Source organism: Symphalangus syndactylus, chromosome 6 (assembly GCF_028878055.3).
Source record: "Symphalangus syndactylus isolate Jambi chromosome 6, NHGRI_mSymSyn1-v2.1_pri, whole genome shotgun sequence".
Classification (NCBI taxonomy): Eukaryota; Metazoa; Chordata; class Mammalia; order Primates; family Hylobatidae; genus Symphalangus; species Symphalangus syndactylus.
This window is the reverse complement of record NC_072428.2, coordinates 137,104,474-137,125,996: the sequence shown is the minus strand read 5'-3', so window position 1 is coordinate 137,125,996 and position 21,523 is coordinate 137,104,474. Positions and strand designations below refer to the sequence as shown.

General features: G+C 35.6%; 1 protein-coding gene across 2 annotated transcripts in view; it reads right to left on the bottom strand.

The window, feature by feature from the left end:
- The window catches only part of CNTNAP2 (contactin associated protein 2), a 2,323,962-nt gene that overhangs the window by 1,128,043 nt on the left and 1,174,396 nt on the right, over positions 1-21,523 (bottom strand). For both annotated transcript variants that reach the window (XM_063641685.1, XM_063641684.1), the window contains exon 9: positions 618-767. In XM_063641685.1, coding sequence (XP_063497755.1) covers positions 618-767 — 150 coding nt within the window. The remainder of the gene's footprint in view (positions 1-617; positions 768-21,523) is intronic.

Sequence of the window (21,523 nt, the reverse complement as noted above, 5' to 3'; positions counted from 1 at the left end):
CGTCTTCCCTCTCTCTCTGCCCAGTGACCCGCAGGAGAGGCTACCTGAAGAAGAACGGTATTGCAGAATCAGAGGCCACAGAGAACTGAGGCATCCCAGCCAGCACCAACTGTCAGCCAGGTAAGTGAGACCTACTGGAAGCAGACGGGGCTTCAAATGATGCAGCCACGGCCAACAGTTTGACGTCAACCTCATGAAAGCTCTGCTCAGCTAAACGACTACTGAATTCCTGATCCAGAAAAACTGCGAGATAATAAATGTTTGTTTGAAGACACTAAGGTTTGAATAATTAGTTACATAGCAATAGGTGAACAGCAAATATTTCAAGGACCTGACTTTTGAGGATTATGAGGATGAATTTAGAATCTCCTATGTTATACTTCAGTGATTTAAATTAGGCCAGAAGAATATGGTGACATCATCTTAATAGCTTCATCAGAAAGAAACAAAATTTTTCCTTTTTTTTTGTTTTGCTCAATGGAATTACAGAGTTTGTTGTTTTGTCATGAGATCTACTGAGTCAGTTGAGTCAAATATAAATACTTCATAATCAAACTTCATTTTGAAACCTCATTTTTTGCAACATATTAGTAATCAAAAAGGAATGGCATTCTTACCTCCAAAAAAGTACTTCTCGCCAGTTTTAACTTGAAGAGGACTATTAGTTCGAACTGCTGATGCTTCATCTCCGTCGATGGTGAGAATAGCAAAATTTTCCTTGGCTAGGAAGCGAACTTCGTGCCACTGTCCATCATTCAACCCAGAACCTGGTAAGTACAAGATAAAAGTCATTTCTTTTCTTAAAATTACTCAGCTGAACACAATTTCCAAAATCAACAAATCAGGATTTTACAAATAAAAGTATTTTTCTCTCAGAAAATACAGTGCTGCTTACAATTCAAACTGATGTCTCATGTCTCTTTAATATCATCATAAGTGGTTCTATACTCCACCTAACTGAATAAGGCATAATATAACCCAATCAAGTAGAGAAGCAGTATTAATACCACTGTGTACTTAGGGAAAGAAATGGATTGAAAAAAAGTCATTTCGATGACCTCGGCCTCCCAAAGTGCTGGGATTACAGGCGTGAGCCACCGCATCCGGCCACTGAACACATTTTATGATTATGTGTGATCTTAACTTAGTGAATTATGAACTCTTTTAACTTAGTAATTTATTTTCTGGTTAGCTTTGCTAGATCTTATTCTCAGACAAGAAAATGAATTTATGGCTTTTATCTAATGTCTGTCTTGGTTTTTAAAATCTTTATTTTTCTGTATAGTTTGTTTGCTCTCAATAAACACATTTGGTGAGTATAGTTTATAGAAATTAAGTACTAAATAATAACTGTGCATGCGCAGTTATAAGTACTAACTGACCACTAATAGTCATGGAAAATAATAATAGGATTATCTGATCATTTACAAATAAGTTATCTTTATAATGGAGTACATGGTATTAAAAAAAACAGCAAAATAAATCAAGAATGCATATCTCCAACAATGGCACTTCATTGTTGCCCGATACAACAGTCTTTGGAAACAAAAATTCTATTAAATTGTTCATTAGCTGGACAGTAGCTTAAAGCTTTTGTTTAGTTTGTGTTCATTTTATGGAGAATAATCAGAAAATTAAAAAGCAAAAAGAGGAGAGCAGCCAGGAAATATAAGCATCTGGAGAAAGTTGAACACTGGGTGGCAGAGAAAACCAAGAGGGCCAGAGTGGCTTTCTTTGACTGTGAAGGTCTGTGCTATGACGAGGTTGTGCGTGAGGGGTATTTTGTGCTATTCTTCTTCAGATGGCACAATGTAGAATCCACAGGTAGAAGTTACATGAGGACGTGCTTCGGTTTCACAAAAGAAAGAGAACTCTAATGAATAAAAGTATCCAAAAACAGAATGAGAGCAAATCAATGACACACAGATCAGGGCCCCAAGCTCCTGATAATTTATACCAGGAATCTGAAAAACCACAGTTTGTGGCTGAAATCTAGCTTGCTGCCACCTGTTTTTCTATAACCTGTGAGCTAAGAATAGTTTTTACTTTTCTAAATGGTTGAAAAGAAATCAAAAGAAGAATAATGTTTAGCGACATGTGAAAATTATATACAATTCAAATGTTGGTGTCCATATAAATGTTATTGGAATGTAGCCAAGTACATTTATTTACATACCAGGTGCCCTACAGCAAGAGTCAGTTGCACTGGAAACTATACAGTTCATAAAGCCTAGACTATTCACTACATGTGCTCCTTTATAGGAAAATCATACATTACTAGTTGGTTTATACTAAGAAACAGAAAAACTATTTTAAAGAACTTAAGGGCTGTTGGAGCTTAGAATATAGTCACATGTTTGCAGTAGTTACTCATAGTAAGTATTATTATACATAATCACCCCTCAGGGTTTTTTTTGTTGTTTTAGGATTTTCAAATTTTAATTTAGTAATACTTACTGAGCCTTTTTTTTTTTTTTTTTTTTTTTTGAGATGGAGTTTCACTCTTGTTTCCTAGGCTGGAGTGCAATGGCAGGATCTTGGCTCACTGCAACCTCTGCCTCCTGGGTTCAAGTGATTCTCCCGCCTCAGCCTCCTAAGTAGCGGGGATTACAGATGTGCATCACCACACCTGGCTAATTTTGTATTTTTAGTAGGGACATGGTTTCACCGTGTTGGTCAGGCTGTTCCTGAACTCCTGACCTTTAGATCCACCCACCTCAGCCTCCCAAAGTGCTGGCATTACAGGCGTGAGCCACCGCACCTGCCCACTGAGCACATTTTGTTTCAATCAAGAACAATATAAAATCCCTGCTCTAAAGTAATTAATGCAAAAGACTTTCCAAATCATAAAATTTAGCATACAAGTGAATATATGTATAAATAGTATGCATAACATAAATAATGTAATAAGACAAACAGCTACGTGAGCCCATTATCATCTCTGGTCTACCATATGATTCAGCAATCCAACTACTGGGTATATACCCAAAAGGAAGGAAGTAAGTACACTGAAGAGATATCTGCACTCCTATGTTTGTTGCAGCACTGTTTACAATAGCTAAGATTTGGAAGCAAACTAAGTGTCCATCAACAGATTAATACAGAGTATTTCATTAACCCCAATTGTTCCTCTGATTACACTCTTTGCACTAACAATCTCATCTCCCCACAAAGTGGTATTATCTTTATAAATGTAAAACTGAGATCAGACTATTCCCTATAACAGCTTTCTGTTCTTTTTGAACTCACGAACCGTACTGACTAAAGTCCTTTTGGTGAACTAGGAGGTGTCATGTGAACCATCTGGAATGCCTCGTGTGAATTATCTGCATGGTTTTGCTCCCTCACATCAGGTCTCTGTGCAAATGTCATCTTAAGAGAGAGGTGGTCTTTCCTAGATATTCTATATATCATTTTCCCCTCTCTTCCAACATTCCTTCTTTTCTGAGCTTTATTTTTCCTTATAGCTTCTCATTACTAAATTTATTATATGTTCATTTACTAGCATACTTAACTAATTTTCTGTCTTCTGTCACTTGATTATAAGCTCTCTTTCATATGTTTTCTTCTCTACTGAAAAAACCCTACAGTTAAAACCGTGTCTGGTACATAGTAGGTGTGAATGAATAACTGAATGAATCTGAGGGGGTGATCATGACCAGAAATCTGGCACTCTGGGTTTCATAGATGGCCAAGTAAATGATAAAACATTAAAAAGCAATAAAAATAGCATTGGAGTTGCTGACTATGGCTTCTCAGCTCTAAACGCTAATGTGCAATATGACTAATTCTAAGGGTAAGGATTAAGTTCAGTGGATAAATTTTTTTTTTAAGTTTAATTTAATGTGAATAGATCTTCCTGGAAATCTCCATCATCCTAAGCCCATTTGTAACTGACCTTGCTCTGTTATCAAGCGATTAAATGAAGTATATGTATTCATCCCACTCTGGCTGTCACCTGCAGAAAACTTCCACACATTTCAATGGCTTCCAATGATGTAGAAAGAGGAACAGGCCAGACACTAGGTGTGCAAGGGATGGTAGTTACTACAGTCTCTCAGAGAGACTCCAGTGGGCTCGAATTCAGTTGCCCATAGTAACAATCTCCTTATTAAAGAATCTTTTGTGGCTTTCCACCCCAACTTATCTCACCTCCCCTCTCTCCGATTGCATTTATTGGACAGATGTCAAATAAACAACATGCACCCATATTTATACATCAGGGTCTACTTTTTGGTACTTATAGGTTCCTTTGTAAGATAGTTCCTCACTGGAAAAAGAAGAAGGCCTGATTTAAGTCCAAGTTCTGTTTCTGACAAGAATATCTTAAGTCATTTAATCCCAGAGTTTTATTTTTCCTGTCCATACAAAAATTGGGAAAACAATAACTGTTATTTCTTATCTTTCAAATATTCTGAAGAACAACACAAATAAAATCTCTTGTACTATAAAATTACTGTATGCATGTAAAGGCTTATTTTTGAAGTTAGCTGTCAGTCAAGCAGCAGTGTTTACTGAAATAGTTCCATCTCAAGAGGGTCCCTTTGGGTATTCCCACGGAAGTGATGCATTGAAGACTCTATGTTCGCCATAGCATTTCCCTTTAAAGTACAAAGTAGGATCTATTGTTGATTAACTATAGGACCACATGGTGTTTTCGATTTTTGTCTTTATAATTTGACAAACCCTGCTATGACATACAGTTTTAGGACATGGATCTCCAAGATATCAACGTAATATTTGTTCAGTCCCCAAATCCAATACCAAATAATCACACGTCCAGAGAAAGACCCTTCTAAAAATATCTTCGGTTATTCGAAATGGAAGAACAAGAAAGCCTTTCAGAAAATTCCATGAAAATTTCTCCATCACAAAATTAATTTAGAAATGGAACATCCTCCTTTTAATTTTTCATGGCAAAAGGTCTATTATTCTAATCAGATTAAAATTAAAAGGTTATTTTATTTTCTTCCAGGAACTTAATTACTAGAGAAATTAGAACCCAGATTAAAGGATCCTTGCTGATAGCAGCCACTGCTGTCTCAAAGCTGAAGCTCTGATTCTTATTCATTTCATTTCCAATTATTATTTTGAAATTTTAATGTTAATTATCAAGAGGTAATACCTCAGTAATCTATGATAAAAATGGGTCCCCAAATGTAATGAAGTTTATTCTTAAATGTGGCAAGGAAGACTCAATTTCTTATAGAAAACTGTGCTGCTTCTTTCATATTTTCTTTGTCTACATCTAAGAAATAGTATCCTGAAGGCTCTCTCCAGAGAAGAATAGAATTTCATGATCATTTTGTATGTCGGCATATATAGTAGAAAGTCCTAAGCTCTATGTGCTAACCATGGTGATACTTTACTTGCATTTGATTCATAATACCTCACATAATTTTTTAAACAATTATCTCCAGTATATAGGGAAGGACTGAGTCTACCCATCTGTAAGCATCCTATAGATGGTAACAGGTAAAGCTTAGAATTTGAACTCAGACATAGTTGGTTCTAGAGCTTGAACAAATAAACAACAAAACAAGAACCACAACAAAACACATTATATAGACCCTGTGCATCCGTGATCAGTTTTCTTATACTATGCAAACACACACACACACACACACAAACACGCGCACACACATGCGCGCTCACGCTTGTGGGTACACACACATGCATGTGCACACACACTTCCATTTGCTACCACATCTGGAGAAGTGCTCAGTTTCTGGGGATATCCATATCTCATATAGCATCAGGTCTAGAAATAAAATGAAGCTTTGAGTAGGTGGATTAAGTATTTGTATACTAGTTACTATTAGTATTTGTATAGCATTAGAATGGTGGCTGGCAGATAGGAGACAGTATATCTATATTATTAAGATAAAAACATAGAAACTTTAATTCATTTTATTTCATAGAAAAGTAAGCTGAGACACATTTAATAATTTGTCTTTCATCAGGGTGCTGTGGCTCACATCTGCAATCCCAGCACTATGGGAGGCCGAGGCGGGTGGATTACCTGAGTTCAGGAGTTTGAGACCAGCTTGGCCAACATGATGAAACCATGTCTCTACTAAAAATACAAAAAAGTAGCCAGGTGTGGTGGTGGGCACTTGTAATCCCAGTTACTTGGGAGGCTGAGGCAGGAGAATTGCTTGAACCCGGGGTGCAGAGGTTGCAGCAAGCTGAGATCATGCCACTGCACTCCAGACTGGGCGACAAGAGCGAAACTGTGTCTCAAAAAAGGAAAAATTGTCGTTGGAGTTTACTATCTCATAATTACAAATATTAATGTAGTGATAAGCTTTCTAAACAAGAAAGCAATGCAGTAAGTCTTTACAATGTGGAGATCATAAATTTCACCTATAGGACAACTAAAAATTGCATCTTAGCCCTTGGTTAATGGGAATTTGAGGCTTGGGAAAACATATACAGTGACATGGGAAACATGTCCTATATCTTAAACAACTAAGACAATGATGAAGATGATTTGTTCCACAGAAATGCATTAGATGATTCACAAAGTTAGGGCAAAGACACTGATGTTAAAGTTGCCTGTGCAGACATTAGAACAAAATTATTTCTAAAAGGTGAGAATGAGAAAATGAACTTTCTAAATGATTTATGTATGTAATCTGAAAAACACATAAATATTATTGACATCTTCACTTAGGCCATGACAGTTTATGTGCAAGTTAGTAAAAATATAAAATAACCCAGGGAAAATGGAGAATTGCCTTATATTTGGGGTCATAATATATTCAGGCACATGTGGAGCTTGCCCCATAAGAGGCTGAGACCGAATTGGAACCTGGGGGTGTCAGATTCACACTTCCATTCTCAAGAGGCAGAATAGCACAATCGACAAGAACCTGGACTCTGATGTCACACTGTCTGGATATAAATCTCATTTCTGCTCATCTGATAGCTGGGCCTTCAGCAAGTAAACCTTTTTATGTGTCAATTCCCTTTTCTATAAAATGGTAATAGTGAAAGAATCCATTCCATAGGGTTGTTGTAAGATTAATTGTATATAATACCATGTAGAATATGCCTAGCATATAATTAGCACTCAGCAAATATTAGTTATTTGTTTATATTCAGTAAGTGACCTTAGTTCTCTAAATATCAACTTAGGTTGTTACTCAGGAGGCTGAGGCAGGAGAATTGCTTGAACCCGGGATGTGGAGACTGCAGTGAGCCAAGATCACACCACCGCACTCCAGCCTGGGCAACAGAGTGAGACTCCATCTTAAAAATAAATAAATTTAAAAAATAAATTGCTTCTTTTTTATGTACAAATACCTTCCTCTCCCATATAAATATAGTAATGCAATATCAGTGGTGAGAAATTTGTTGATGTGTAAAGGTATCTGAATACATCTCGTTAATATCAGAGTCAACAGTTTTCAACATCAATTCTGAGCTGTGCAGTAAAATCAAGCTTTTTTTTTTTTTTTTTTAAACGAAGTCTTGATTTGTCGCTCAGGCTGGAGTGCTGTCATGCGATCTTAGTTCACTGCAACCTCTGCCTCTCAGATTCAAGAGAGTCTCCTGTCTCAGCCTCCCACCACCACGCCCAGCTAATTTTTGTATTTTTAGTAGAGACAGGGTTTCGCCATGTTGGCCAGGCTGGTCTCAAACTCCTGATCTCAGGCAATCCGTCCGCTTTCTTAATAGTTATCCATAAACTTCATCCTTTCCAAAATATATTTTTTCTTCAATTATTTAATACATGTGGTCCTGAACACCAGTGAAATGTTTCCAAAAATTAAATATAATGTGAAACGAGGGCTTCTCATGGTTAATAACTTGAGGAGACTAATATGAACTGGAGTACATATTTTCCAATTTTTTTTTAAAAAAATACATACTATTGAAACAGATTTAATTTCACACTTTAAAAATTAAATGTAAAAACGTGATGTTGCTTCATAATAGATATCCCCAGTTATTCAATAATTCATTGTGGTAAAAACGTTTCAACTGTACATTGTAAAAGGAAACTGATATTCCTATAAAGAGGATTTAACCTAAAACAAACATCTTTGAAACCATATTCCAGCACCTTCTCATTTTATATTTTCATAAGATAACTAAATTGTTTTATAGTATTTTCTCTAACACCTCCCTAACTTATAATTGTTAGAAACACTTGTTTTGTATGCAAATGTAAAATGTTAATGAAAAATTTTCTGTCTGTGCTTTCTAATGTTATTATTTTTAAAGTAAGACTCTTGAGGTGGTTGCTTTTATTGAACAAGAAGAAACAGATGTTGCTCTTAATAGAGAAAAGAAGGAAATACTGGTTTAATGAATGTTGATAAAAAGAAAAAGAACGTATTTAAAATATAGTAGCAAACCAAGATGTAACATCTGTTAGAAAATGCTTCAAATAAAATTACAGTGACTGGAGTTTTCAGTCTTGTCATCAATATTCAATCTTAAGAGCAAAATTTCCTAGAAGATGAATTCATCTTTAGGCAGTTACAGGGTTCTATGATGTGTTACTAATACATCTTATTAATAATCAATTATCCTTTTATGCAATAAAACTTTAAAAAGGTATATAAATTTTCATATAAATATGCCATGCACTACTTCTTATATTATCTATAAAAATTCCGTATCATAAGAAAATGGATCCATTTTGACCTTTCTCATTTTCACATGCCAATCTAAATCACATTATAAATATGATCAATTGTTGTCAGATAAAACATGTAAAAAGGTGCTTGGGCAGGTACAAGGTACTTTTGTTTTTTATGATAAAGAAACTGCCAAATGCTTTATTGTAAAGTTATAAAGAGTCACTTTGGAATGTGTCCTTATTTTGGAAAAATCACTTGAATAGAAACTTTAAGTAAAACAAATACATTGGGGAGAGCGTGTGTCATGACATTTTTTGGATGTTATTAGAAATGATCACTTCATAGCTGGGTGCGGTGGCTTACGCCTGTAATCCTAGCACTTTGGAAGGCAGGAGCGGGCAGATCACCCAAGGTCTGGAGTTTGAGACCAGCCTGACCAACATGGTGAAACCCTGTCTCTACTAAAAATACAAAATTAGCCAGCATGATGGTGTATGCCTGTAATCCCAGCTACTCCAAACGCTGAGGCAGGAGAATCACCTGAACCCGGGAGGCAGAGGTTGCAGTGAACCAAGATTGCACCATTGCAGTCCAGCCTGGTCAATAAGAGCAAAACTCTGTCTCAAACAAACAAACAAACAGAAATGACCACTTCACGTATTTAATACATAGAATCTTAGGGATGGGATGAATTCTTTTCTTACAGGCATCTAAATTCTTCTAAGAAAAAAAGGATGTAGGTGGTGGTCTTTTTCTTGTCTGCACATGAGAGCCATTTGGGGGAGCTTTTAAAGTTCCACACTGATTCCTCCAAATCATTAATGAGACAAATTAAGGCACTAAATAAATGGAGATACATACCATGCGATTCTAGCCGAAACCCAACAATATAGTTTTTGTAGAAGTGCATGAGGTGATTCAAAAATGTTTAAGAAAATGCAAAAAAAAAAACCCTTAAATATTCAAAATAAGCAAAAAAGAAAAACCAAGTTAGAGAACTTACCATTTGATTTCAAGATTATAAATGTATATCATCAGAGAAAGATCATAGACTCACATGTAGGTAGTCAATTGTTTTTTAACAAAGGCACCAAGGCAATTTAATGGCAAATGAAAAGTGTCTTTTTCAAAAAATGATGCCAGAACAACTGGACAAATATAGAGAAGATGTAATTTTGACTTCTGCTTTATATAATCAAACAAAAAAATAGTTGTGAATGGATTTGAGACCTAAGAAAACAGAATATTTTCAGGACCCTGGGGTTAACAGAGGTTTCCTAGAGGACATCAAAATCACTTGATAATTTGAGATCCATCAAATTTAAAAACTTTTTCTCATCAATAGACATGGTTAATAAAATCCACGGCAAGAAAGAGACTAGGAAAAAATATTTTCAGTGCATGTATCTTCAAATAGAATACACTAAAATATATAAGAGCTCCTATATATCAATAATCACTGGAAAAAAATGGGCAAAACTCACATCCCAAATAAAGATCTATTAATTACTCAAAAGCACATTAAAAAGTGCTTTATATTATTAGTCATCAGGGAAACCAAAACCATGATATATAATTTCATACCCATTTTGGTGGCCAAAAATTAAAAGGACTAACTAGGATCTAGAGCAATATGAACCCTCATGCATTGCTGGTTGGAGTATAAAATTGTACAATCTTTTTGGAAAACTCTGGACAATTAATAAAGTTCAACATACATTAATCCTATGACCCAACAATCCCCCTTCTAAGTATATATCTACCAATATCAAAATGTATGTCGCAAAAATACTCATACAGGAATGCTTGACAGCCTTATTCATAACAGTTGCAAATTGGAAATAAACACATGTACATACGGTGTATATTCAAACAAGGAAATATTGCTAAATAATAAAAAAGAAAAAGAATGAACTAGTGATACAAGCAACAGCATGAATTTTTTAAATATTGTGTTTTGTAAGAAAAACCTGGACATAAAAATAACATTTTATGAATATGTTCCTAGAACTAGTTTCTAAAATAGATACAGGGAGGGGAACATCACACACCAGGGCCTGTTGTGGAGTGAGGGGAAGGAGGAGAGAGAGCATTAGAACAAATACCTAATGCATGTGGGGCTTAAAACCTAGATGATGGGTTGATAGGTGCAGCAAACCACCATAGCACATGTATAGCTATGCAGCAAACCTGTACATTCAGCACATGTACCCCAGAACTTAAATAAAATTTTAAAAAAGAATAAAAAAATCAAGCTGATAGAAATCAGAACAGCAGCTGTCTAGGGGAAGGTGGACGCAAGTGGGAATGGACTGTAGGTTGGCATGAGGAACTTTCTGAGGTAGAGAAAATGTTCTATATGCTGATTCGGTGTTTGTTGTCTAAGTGTGTATACTTATCCAAATCCATTGAATTGTACTTTTAAGATCTGTGCATTTCATGAACAGTTGGTCCTTATTACTTGCAGATTCAACATTTGTGAATTTGCCTACTTGCTAAAATTTAGTTGTAAACCCAAAATCAATACCCATGGTCATTTAAAGACTCATGTGTGTGTGTACAGAGTGGTCCTAAGTCACAAGTTTCCAACTGAGGTAACACTTTGCCTTCTTGCTTAAGGGCTCAACCGGCAAACAGGTATTCTTTTTACTGTATATCCAGTGCCATGTTTTTTTTTTTTTTTTTTTTTGGAGATGGAGTCTCATTCTATCACTGAGACTGGAGTGCAGTGGCACAATCTCAGCTCACTGCAACCTCCACCTTCCAGGTTCAAGCAATTCTCCTGCCTCAACCTCCCGAGTAGCTGGGATTACAGGCACAAGCCACCACGCTCGGCTAATTTTTTGTAATTTTAGTGGAGACGTGGTTTCAGCGTGTTGCCCAGGCTGGTCTTGAACTCCTGAGCTCAGGCAATCCACCCATCTTGGCCTCCCAAAGTGCTGGATTACAGGAGTGAGCCACTGTGCCCTGCCAGTGTCATGTTTTTAATACTTTGGTGCTTTTGCTGACTTTGCTGTTAAAAGCGGTCCCCTAACATAGTGCTGAAGTGCTCTTTAGTGTTCCTAAGTTAAAGCTGTTATGTGCCTTACATAGAAAATATGTGTTTGTTAAATTTGATTCAGGCATAAGTTATAATGCTGTTGAACATGAGTTCAGTTTTAATCAATGATAAATATTAAATACAGTAACTTTAAACAGAAACACACACAAAACAAGGTTATGTATTGATTAGTTGGTGCAAATATTGTGATCAGAGGCTGGCAGGAACCTAACCCTGTATTTCCCATAGGAAAAATGGTTCAATAGTTGCTAATTCAGTTTTCAAAGTGACTATATAGAACATAACTATATATTGACTAATGAGAACAATAAGAATCTACTGTATGTAATTTTTAGCTCAATAATATGTTAATGTTTTCAAATGGAATAATAGTGGTGCTATTCATTTTAAAATTCAACTAAATGTGATTCAATGTCTACTTTATGCTGTGTTTTCTGCATTATCAAACAATGGGAAACCCAATATATATAAAATTATTTGCTCTTAAACAAGAGAAAACAATTAGACTCTTAAAATGTTGAACTTACAGTGATCAATATTTTAGCATATTAAAAATTAAATAACTACCCTAAGACTAAATGTTCATGAAAAAATTTTTAGTAGCTGTTTCAACCATTACTGATTTCCAGCCAAAAGACAAACATCACTGTACTTCAAAAACTCTTATTTGAAACTTTATTATTCTGCTAATGATTAATCTCTTGTCTTGACATAATCTTACAGAGCAGGTAACTTTAGTAGGAATATGTTTATACAAGGAGTCATTATCATTAATCTTGTCACTTAGCAGATGCCTTCCTTCCTTCTTTCCTTTCCTCCTTCTTTCCTTCTTTCCTTTCTTCCTTCCTTCCCCCCTTTCCTTTATTTTTCTTTCCTCTTTATTTCTCACTCTCCCCATTGTCTCTCCTGTTTTTTTTTTTTTTTAGTATTTGATTCTCTGTTGAATATAAAACACAATACTAGTTGTCATGAATAGGAAGCTATTGTTAGCTTCAAGGAGGGTTCTAATTCATCTGACTATTGATTAACGAATACATGTAGGTAAGATCTAAGATGGGGTGTGGTAAAGCCATTAAGAGTCTGGGTGTCATACCAGGATGTCATTCATACCAGGGTTTCAAATGACACTATCAAACTTCTATTTGTAAATATGTATTGAATACCTACTATTTCCTAAGTACTATTTTAGCACTAGAGATACAGTAAGTTATAACTGGTTTCTGGTCTAGAAATATTTAGCTATTTTAATTTGAAAAGTTTTTACATTTCTTTATAACTTCGTTTCCTTAAAGAGGAAATCATGATTCATGAGTCATGATGTAAATGAGAGACACCTGAAACTACTGAGAGACAGTAGCAGCTTTTATTTTATCATTATCATTTTGTCATGCATGTATAAAGACAAAGCACATGTATGTATAAAGGGAAGACACTTTGGAAGTTTTAGAAAAGGAACACATCACATTTTGTGTGTAGTGTGTGAGGTCACAAGACAAAGACGTTATAGAGTGGCATTTGAGATGGGTTTCAGGTTTTAAATACAGACTTTCAAAGAATACAATTCTTCATTCATAAAGCGACACTTATTGGAGAAAACTTGGAAAACTCAAAAAAGTATACCAGAGAAAATATTCATATCATGAAGAGATATCACACTTAATATTTGTTGTATTTCATCTGGCTTTGGCCATGAGTAACTGCAAACTACTCTTGTTACTTTGATAACTGAAGAAAGGTTAAAAAATAAAGTATTACAGGAAGAAGCACATGATGATCATCATCTGCTTTCTCTGATTTCTTATGACTGGGGTGATTTGACAGTCTTTGCTTCTCATCTTAACTTTTCAGCTATTCTATTTTCAGCTATTCTCTAAAGAGAAGATCATGTAAATTTGCTCCCACCAGCTTAAGTCCTTTTATAGTTCTCCTTCAAAGAGTCAAACTAATTCTTTCACTCATTTATTCACTCATTAATTCATCTCTTACAATGCGACTGGCATAGTTTGAGGTGCCAGGGGTATGAGAGTAAAGAAGACACACAAGGCCCCTGCCCTTGCACATGTCTTGTGTGCAAAGACAGAAAATGGGTTTACAGGTACAATTTCAGACAGTGATAACTGCTATCAAATAACCAAAACAGAGATTGTGATAGAGAGATAAGAATGATTGACAAAAGGGTAATGCTCTGAGGAGGTGACAGTAAATCTGAAGCCTGAAGGACAACAAGAGGTCAGCCACATGATGATTTGATGCAAAGGCCCTGAGAGAAAATATGCTTGGTGTATTGGAGTGCCAGACCAAAGGGACCAGGGTGCAAAAGGTAAGGGGGAAGGACTGAGGAAATAAGAGAAAACACATAGGCAAAGGCCTGATAAGTAGAAGGCAAGAGTGAAGGTAAGGACATCTATTAGGAAGCTCTTACCATCACTAGGGCAAGAGATGATGGAAGTTTGGACAGAGGTTAGCACTGGAGAAATGTGGCCAGATTTTTCACGTTTTGGAGACACAGCTGGTGGGTCACTGACTGGCTGTCAAAAGTTTGAGAAATAGATCTGTAACTTAAGCAACTCAGTGGAAATTGATGCCATTTAACTGCAATGAGAAACTGGGGGAGGGAGTCGAGGTTGGGCGAATCTGTTAGATAGCTAAGCAGAGATATCGGGTAGGCAGTTATATATTTGGGTCTGGAGCTCGAGAAAAAAATGTAGTCTGGAGATATATGTCGTGAGTGTAAGTCATGGGGCAAGATGAAGTTACCTGGGGAGAGACTTGACATAGAAAAGAGAAGAGAGTTTAGGCTGAGCCTCGGAGTGCTCTAAGTTTTAGAAGTTGAGAAAATGGATGAGAGGCCAGGTAGCAGAGATTTTTTGCTTGACTATACTTTAGCTAAGCTCCTGATGTTTCCCCTAGGCCCATCTGTGCAATTCCTTATACAATTCAGTTTAGCAAAGAACCCTGCCAAGTCAGTTTAGCAAGACACACCCCCATTCCTACTTCCCCTGCTCTGATTTTCCATATCTAATTACCCCAATATCTGATCAGGTTCCTCATCCTTCACCATCTCCAGGGGGATGGCTGATCACCCCAGCTTGTTTTCAGCGAGAATCCTGTTAGGACAGTTTAACCAGAATCCTCTTTGCACCTGATGTTTCTTCTTAGTAATGTTGCATCCACTGACCCCACTCTGTTCTTTGGCTATATAAATTCCCACTTGTTCGTGCCATATTTGAAGTTGAGCCCAGTCTCTGCCACTGCAAAATCCCATTGCTGTGGTCCCCAAACCTATTGAGATGGCACTGAATAAAATATTTCTCACCATGCCTTAACAAGTGTCACTGAATAATTTTTTTTCTTTAACATAAGAAAGATTACTGAGAGAGTGGCCAGTAAAAGAGTAGGAGAATGTGATGTGAAGAAGGAAATTATTTGAAGAAGCAGGGACTAGTCAACTCTTATAAGTGCATCTGAGACATCAAGTAAAACAAGGAGAAGAAGTGAACATTAGATTTGAGAATGTGAAAGAGAATATTGATTGGAGTGGAAAGGGGAGAATATGGTAGGTGATGAATGGAAAGGGAAGATATGACCCTCGAGTAGTTTAGCTATAAAGGAGAAGAACTTTGAATGGTGGTGTATATTGAGAATGTAATGAAAACTATGAATCCTGATCCAAGAAAAACTCATTCTTACATACCCCAAATTTGTATGCATTTTCAGTGGTTTAGGTCTTCTCTCAGGTTCAGAACCCTGGTTTACATAATTCATCATTCTTTAATTGCACCATTTGACTTTATTGGGTAATGCATATATTATCATTTCATTTATGCTTTTCGGATTAGTTTTCTTACGTTCTGTTTTTTCTATTTAAATGTTTATAGGTTATATTTCCTGTTCCTTAATTAGCTTTTAAAAATAAATAGGAAGGTTAGTTTTTTAAATTAAATATTAGTATTTGTTTACAGTCACTGTTGTGTTCTGTTCTAAGCAGAGATTTGTAGTGTTAAGATTGTTATTGTATCATTTTAGGAATGTAAGTTTTCATTATTATTACAATTTCTTAAATCTAAATTGACTAAGTTATTTTTAGACTTTTATTTCTGTCCCATATATGTTTCAGATAAATGTAATATATTATAATTTTCTATAAAGGCACAAAATCGTCCTTGGTTTATAGAAAATTGACACTATGTAAATGGCAAGGACATTCAAATCAATTCTTCTTACTTTTTCTGAGGATATATCTATTTGAAACATTGTAGACAATATAAAAATAAATCTGATGATTCCAGACTTTATGGAGTTTGCCCAATTGTATGGTCTAATGATATGTAAATAGCTTTATGTAAATATTTATATTTCTAGAAAACATTTCTCTATTTTACAAATCAGAGTTACATAGCTGTGGAAGAATAAATAAAAATAAACGGGGAAGACAGAGTGTAGCTGAGATTAGTTTGGTACCAACTGGGAATCTGACAAGAAGTCATCCCAAATATAGGCATTCTCTTGTTTTCCATATCCTAATTGTAATATGCCATTAAAACTCTATTGGTCCCGTCTTCAAGGCTGGTGTTATCCTGTTAGAGAAATGAACACTAGAATGATTACAGAGCACCTTGCCTCTTCTCCATGTCCCAAAGGCACATAGTTCCTGTCCTTTTATGCATTAAAGAAGAAATTAAGTAATGCTATTGGTCAATGACTTTTTCAATATTAGTATTATAGATGCAATGCAAAAAGTATTTTTAAAAAGGAATAATAGGAGTATCATAAATGAAACTAATGACAATTTAGACAAGGTTAATTCTTGAAACAATTTTCTCATTTTTTCTAAATGTTTATAACAAAAGCTTAAAATGAAAAATTGTCAGAAATGTAATTTAATGGCTTCCTTTAAAATAGTATGATTAATTCTATTCTTTGAAATATTTCAAAATCTTGGTTACATAATAATCATAAAGAACTTGAATTTTAGTGGCTTTCATTAAAACAGAGCCTTTATATACCTGTGTTTACTGGATAACACCAGTGAGATATGAGATAATTGTTTTTTTTTTGTTTTTTTTTTGTTTGTTTTTTTTTTGAGACAGAGTCTCGCTCTGTTGCCCAGGCTGGAGTGCAGTGGCACAATCTCGGCTCACTGCTAGCTCCGCCTCCCAGGTTCACATCAGTGTCCTGCCTCAGCCTCTCCGAGTAGCTGGGACTACAGGCGCCTGCCACCACACCCGGCTAATTTTTTTTTTTGTATTTTTAGTAGAGACGGGGTTTCACCGTGGTCTCGATCTCCTGACCTCGTGATCCGCTTGCCTCATCCTCCCAAAGTGCTGGGATTACAAGCGTGAGCCACCGCGCCCAGACAAGATAATTGTTTTTAAGTTAGAGAAGTTATCCAGTCACTCAGGGGCTCAGAAATTCCCAAGTTCAGGAAATCATCATGATCAGAATCCTGACAAGGAAAAGACATCTTAAAATATTATGTCCAGGTACAATCCTTTATGATTTGAATAGAAACAATTATTCTTAAATTGCTTTATAAATTGCATAATAAGAATAGTTTCTTATTTCAGATAATTCTGCATTAATCCTTTTTTATAAAACTGTTTTTGTACGTGCCACCAAATGCACCTATTTTATTCAAAGGATGCACCTAGGCTGCAGATATAGGCAAAAACTCAGTCTTTATCTTTTACAGGTAGGTTTTTCCTGCCATCCTCTCTACTACTTATTCTTCTACATGACTCCTAGCAGCTTCTGTATATTTCAGCCGGATGTCATTTCCTCCAATTAAACTATTAATGAGGACTGAACCTTGAAACGTACATGTCAAGGTATTTATTAACTATGTCTCTTCAGCAATCTTCAATTCAACAATAATCTTTTTTGAGTGTCAACTGTCCTTTCGGCAGTTTTTCTTACTCCTAGTGGCAAAACTTGTGTGAAAAATGCCATAGGTGAGTACGTTAAAACAGTATTTATATGAGTGAAGTAACACATATTAGGATATAAATGTATGTTACCAAGTCTTTTGTGGATTATAAACTAAATGTGATAGGCATCTGATTAATGGTTACAAATAAAATGAAATATTTTAAAATATAATATTTTTATCCTAGCATAAATTTTTAAAATATTGATTTGTTATTAATATGGTTTCATGGGTTGGCATCATGTGCATAAGTCAGGTATGTGTGCTTGTATATGTGTATGTACACATATGTGATATTCATTACATGCTACATAAGACAGGAGAGCTGTGTGATACAGTAACATAGAGCTGGGTTAGAATTCGGGCAGCATGGACTATAATATTATGTAAACAAGTCACTTTCTCTCTCTGTCCTCCAAATTTTTATCACTAAAATGAACGCTTCATTCCAGCTGAATTACAAGATTCCTTTTCATGCTAAGTACTTAAAAAGAAAAAGACTAGAATACATTCATGCGCCATAGAGGGGAATAGAAAGACCGATGATGATGTACTGATTTGGGGAAAAAAAAAAAACCAACGTTATTTAGGGCACATTAAAATAAATACTTATATAATTGAAGTTGCATACTTTTGGCTTCACATTTATACTTGCTGTTCTGGATGACTCTAAACTTTAAACACAATGGCCATGGAACACCCACAGAGATGAAAGAGATTGCACTGAGATGAAAAAAGAAAATTACACGTGGAAAATGTAGGAATAGTCACTTGAATCTTGTATCTTAGTAAAGGCAAGATGGGAACTCCTGGTAACTTCATAGAATCTTGGGAATAAGTAAATGACATACCAACATGGAAGATGAAACCAGGACCATAGAAAGAACTAAGATCTTTTACCAGGTAAAATCCGAAAGGGAATTCATGGCCACTTCTGTGATTTCACACAAGTTGTGGAGTCCCAGAAAGTACTGGGAAATTGAAGATAGAAGTAAGATTTTTGTTAATCCAGTCTATCATTGTTGGATATTTGGGTTGGTTCCAAGTCTTTGCTATTGTGAATAGTGCCACAATAAACATACGTGTGCATGTGTCTTATAGCAGCATGATTTATAGTCCTTTGGGTATATACCCAGTAATGGGATGGCTGGGTCAAATGGTATTTCTAGTTCTAGATCCCTGAGGAATCGCCACACTGACTTTCACAATGGTTGAACTAGTTTACAGTCCCACCAACAGTGTAAAAGTGTTCCTATTTCCCCACATCCTCTCCAGCACCTGTTGTTTCCTGACTTTTTCATGATGGCCATTCTAACTGGTGTGAGATGGTATCTCATTGTGGTTTTGATTTGCATTTCTCTGATGGCCAGTGATGCTGGATTAAGAAAATGTGTCACATATACGCCATGGAATACTATGCAGCCATAAAAAATGATGAGTTCATGTCCTTTGTAGGGACATGGATGAAACTGGAAAACATCATTCTCAGTAAACTATCGCAAGGACAAAAAACCAAACACCGCATGTTCTCACTCATAGGAGGGAATTGAACAATGAGAACTCATGGACACAGGAAGGGGAACATCACACTCCGGGGACTGTTGTGGGGTGAGGGGAGGGGGGAGGGACAGCATTAGGAGATATACCTAATGCTAAATGATGAGTTAATGGGTGCAGCAAACCAACATGGCACACGGATTCATATGTAACAAACCTGCACATTGTGCACATGTACCCTAAAACCTAAAGTATAATAATTTAAAAAAATAAATAAATAAATAAAAAGAAGTAAGATTTTTGGGAAAAGCATTTGTTCTCTATTTCAGAAATTCCCTGGAATACTAAGATTAGGATGAAAACGTCATCCAGCAATACCCCACAAAGGCAATTATATGAGAGAATTTCTGGTAGGTTAGATGACATATAATGTTAAACTTGTATGATATAAATGAGCAATTATCATTTTCTTATTTATAGAACACGTCCTATCTAAAGATAACATTAGCTAGATCCACAGATAATCCTTTTTTATTATATAGCACAATTATATTGTTTTTGGTAGCTACTTGCTGCGTATTGCTTAAAGTTGGTTGCTAGATGAACATCCCTCTAGTTAAAATGAATTATTGAAACTAAAAGCAATCTGGAGAGTCGGTAACATTCTATTTCTCGATATAGACACTAGTTACATAGGTATGTTCAGCTTTTTTTTAAAAAGCCTTTGAACTATACAATCATAATATGGACTTTTTCCATATGTATATTGTATTTCAACAAAATAAAATAATAAGTCAGGGCAAGAATATATTTAGTGTACAACATAAAAATACCTTAAAATGTGGAAAATATTGGAGTCACTGTTATCTTTAAAACTCATTAGATGAGGTGTATAGATGTGTCAAAAAACTCATGAAATATGCATATAGTTGTAAGATATTAATACACTATAATTTAGCAAAACTGATAACTATCAATGCCATTAATGTCATGTGAACTGCAGTGTATTAGAAGACAAAGTCTTCATAAAATTTTTGAAGGTGACTTCAGGACACTTTCAAGGGTTTGCAAGTTGATATCACTTTCAAATTATGTCTAATTTCATTTCTAAACTTAACGGTGGCTGGGTGAAGTGGCTCATATCTGTAATCCCAGCATTTTGGGAGGCCAAGGCAGGAAAGTTGCTTGATACCAGGAGTTCAAGACCAGCTTGGACAACAGAGTGAGACCCCTATCTTTCTCTACATATAAATAATAGTAATAGTAATAAATTAAAAATAAAAATAAATTAAGGTCTTTCTTTTGACTAAATTATCAACTATGATTAAGGCTCTTTTATGACACACAGATACATAATATAAAATTAAGCACCATTTTGTTTTGCTTTCCCTTTAAACTGTATAGAGTCCATCATCTTCCCTGTATTTAAATTTTCTCAAGCTTTCCTCATCTTCATTCTTCTTAACTTCACCCTCTCTGTATGCCTTAGACTAAAAAGTATAACCAGATGGTTCAAATAGCCTAATGTTTAGCTCTTGAAATCTCACCACTGTCATGGCTTAAATTAGCTTGAAGGTTCTCAATCTTCACTCTGCTCTCACATATTTGAGAGATGATGATGTCATCCAAACCATGGCTCACAATGACAGTGACTTTCCTGGAGAAGCTAAGTTCATTGGTAGCTGGGGATATAAGTCAAGTTTGAAAAACTAAATATACATTATTTGAGAAAGGATTTTCATGTGGCTGGTCACACCTGATTTATATAGATTACCCACTTAGACTAATAGCTAAATTAGAGTGTCCCCTTTGTGTCTAGCTCAGCCTTTAACAAGTTGTACTAAGGTTTCATGCCCACTATCAAATCTCCCCAAGGTAAAGCCATAGCCTCTGAAGAACAAGGAGGACTAAGAAGGCATAGAATTTAGGGAGAAGAATTTGAAACAGTAAGCCGGATGAGCAAATTAAGTCACTCTTGGTCTGAAGAAGACGTTGGCTTCTAACCTCCCTCCTTTTGGAAGATGGAGGTCCTGTCTATCCCCCAGCAGCAATTTCACAGAAGGTGATCTGAGCTCACAGGTGTAGAGGGTGGTAAACTCCAAAAGCTAGTAGCTACCTGCTGATGATCACACAGGTCATAGTCAAGAGAAGGGTCTCTAGATCAATTCAGTGAAAACCAATTCTCTAAGAGTGGATTGGCCAAAAACAATTATCTAAAGAATCAGTTGATGACTAACTCACCAAATTCATCAAGTTTACCAATTTATTAGGTAATTGTGTTAAATATTCTTCTTGAATATATTCTATGAATATGAATGTATTCATCTTACGAACATATTCACGAATATATTTCTCTTAAATATAGCCAACAAATGTAAATATATTAGTTGTATTTTAGGGATTGTTCAATTTATCAAAAGCTAAGGGTCATAGGTTTAGTCTTTT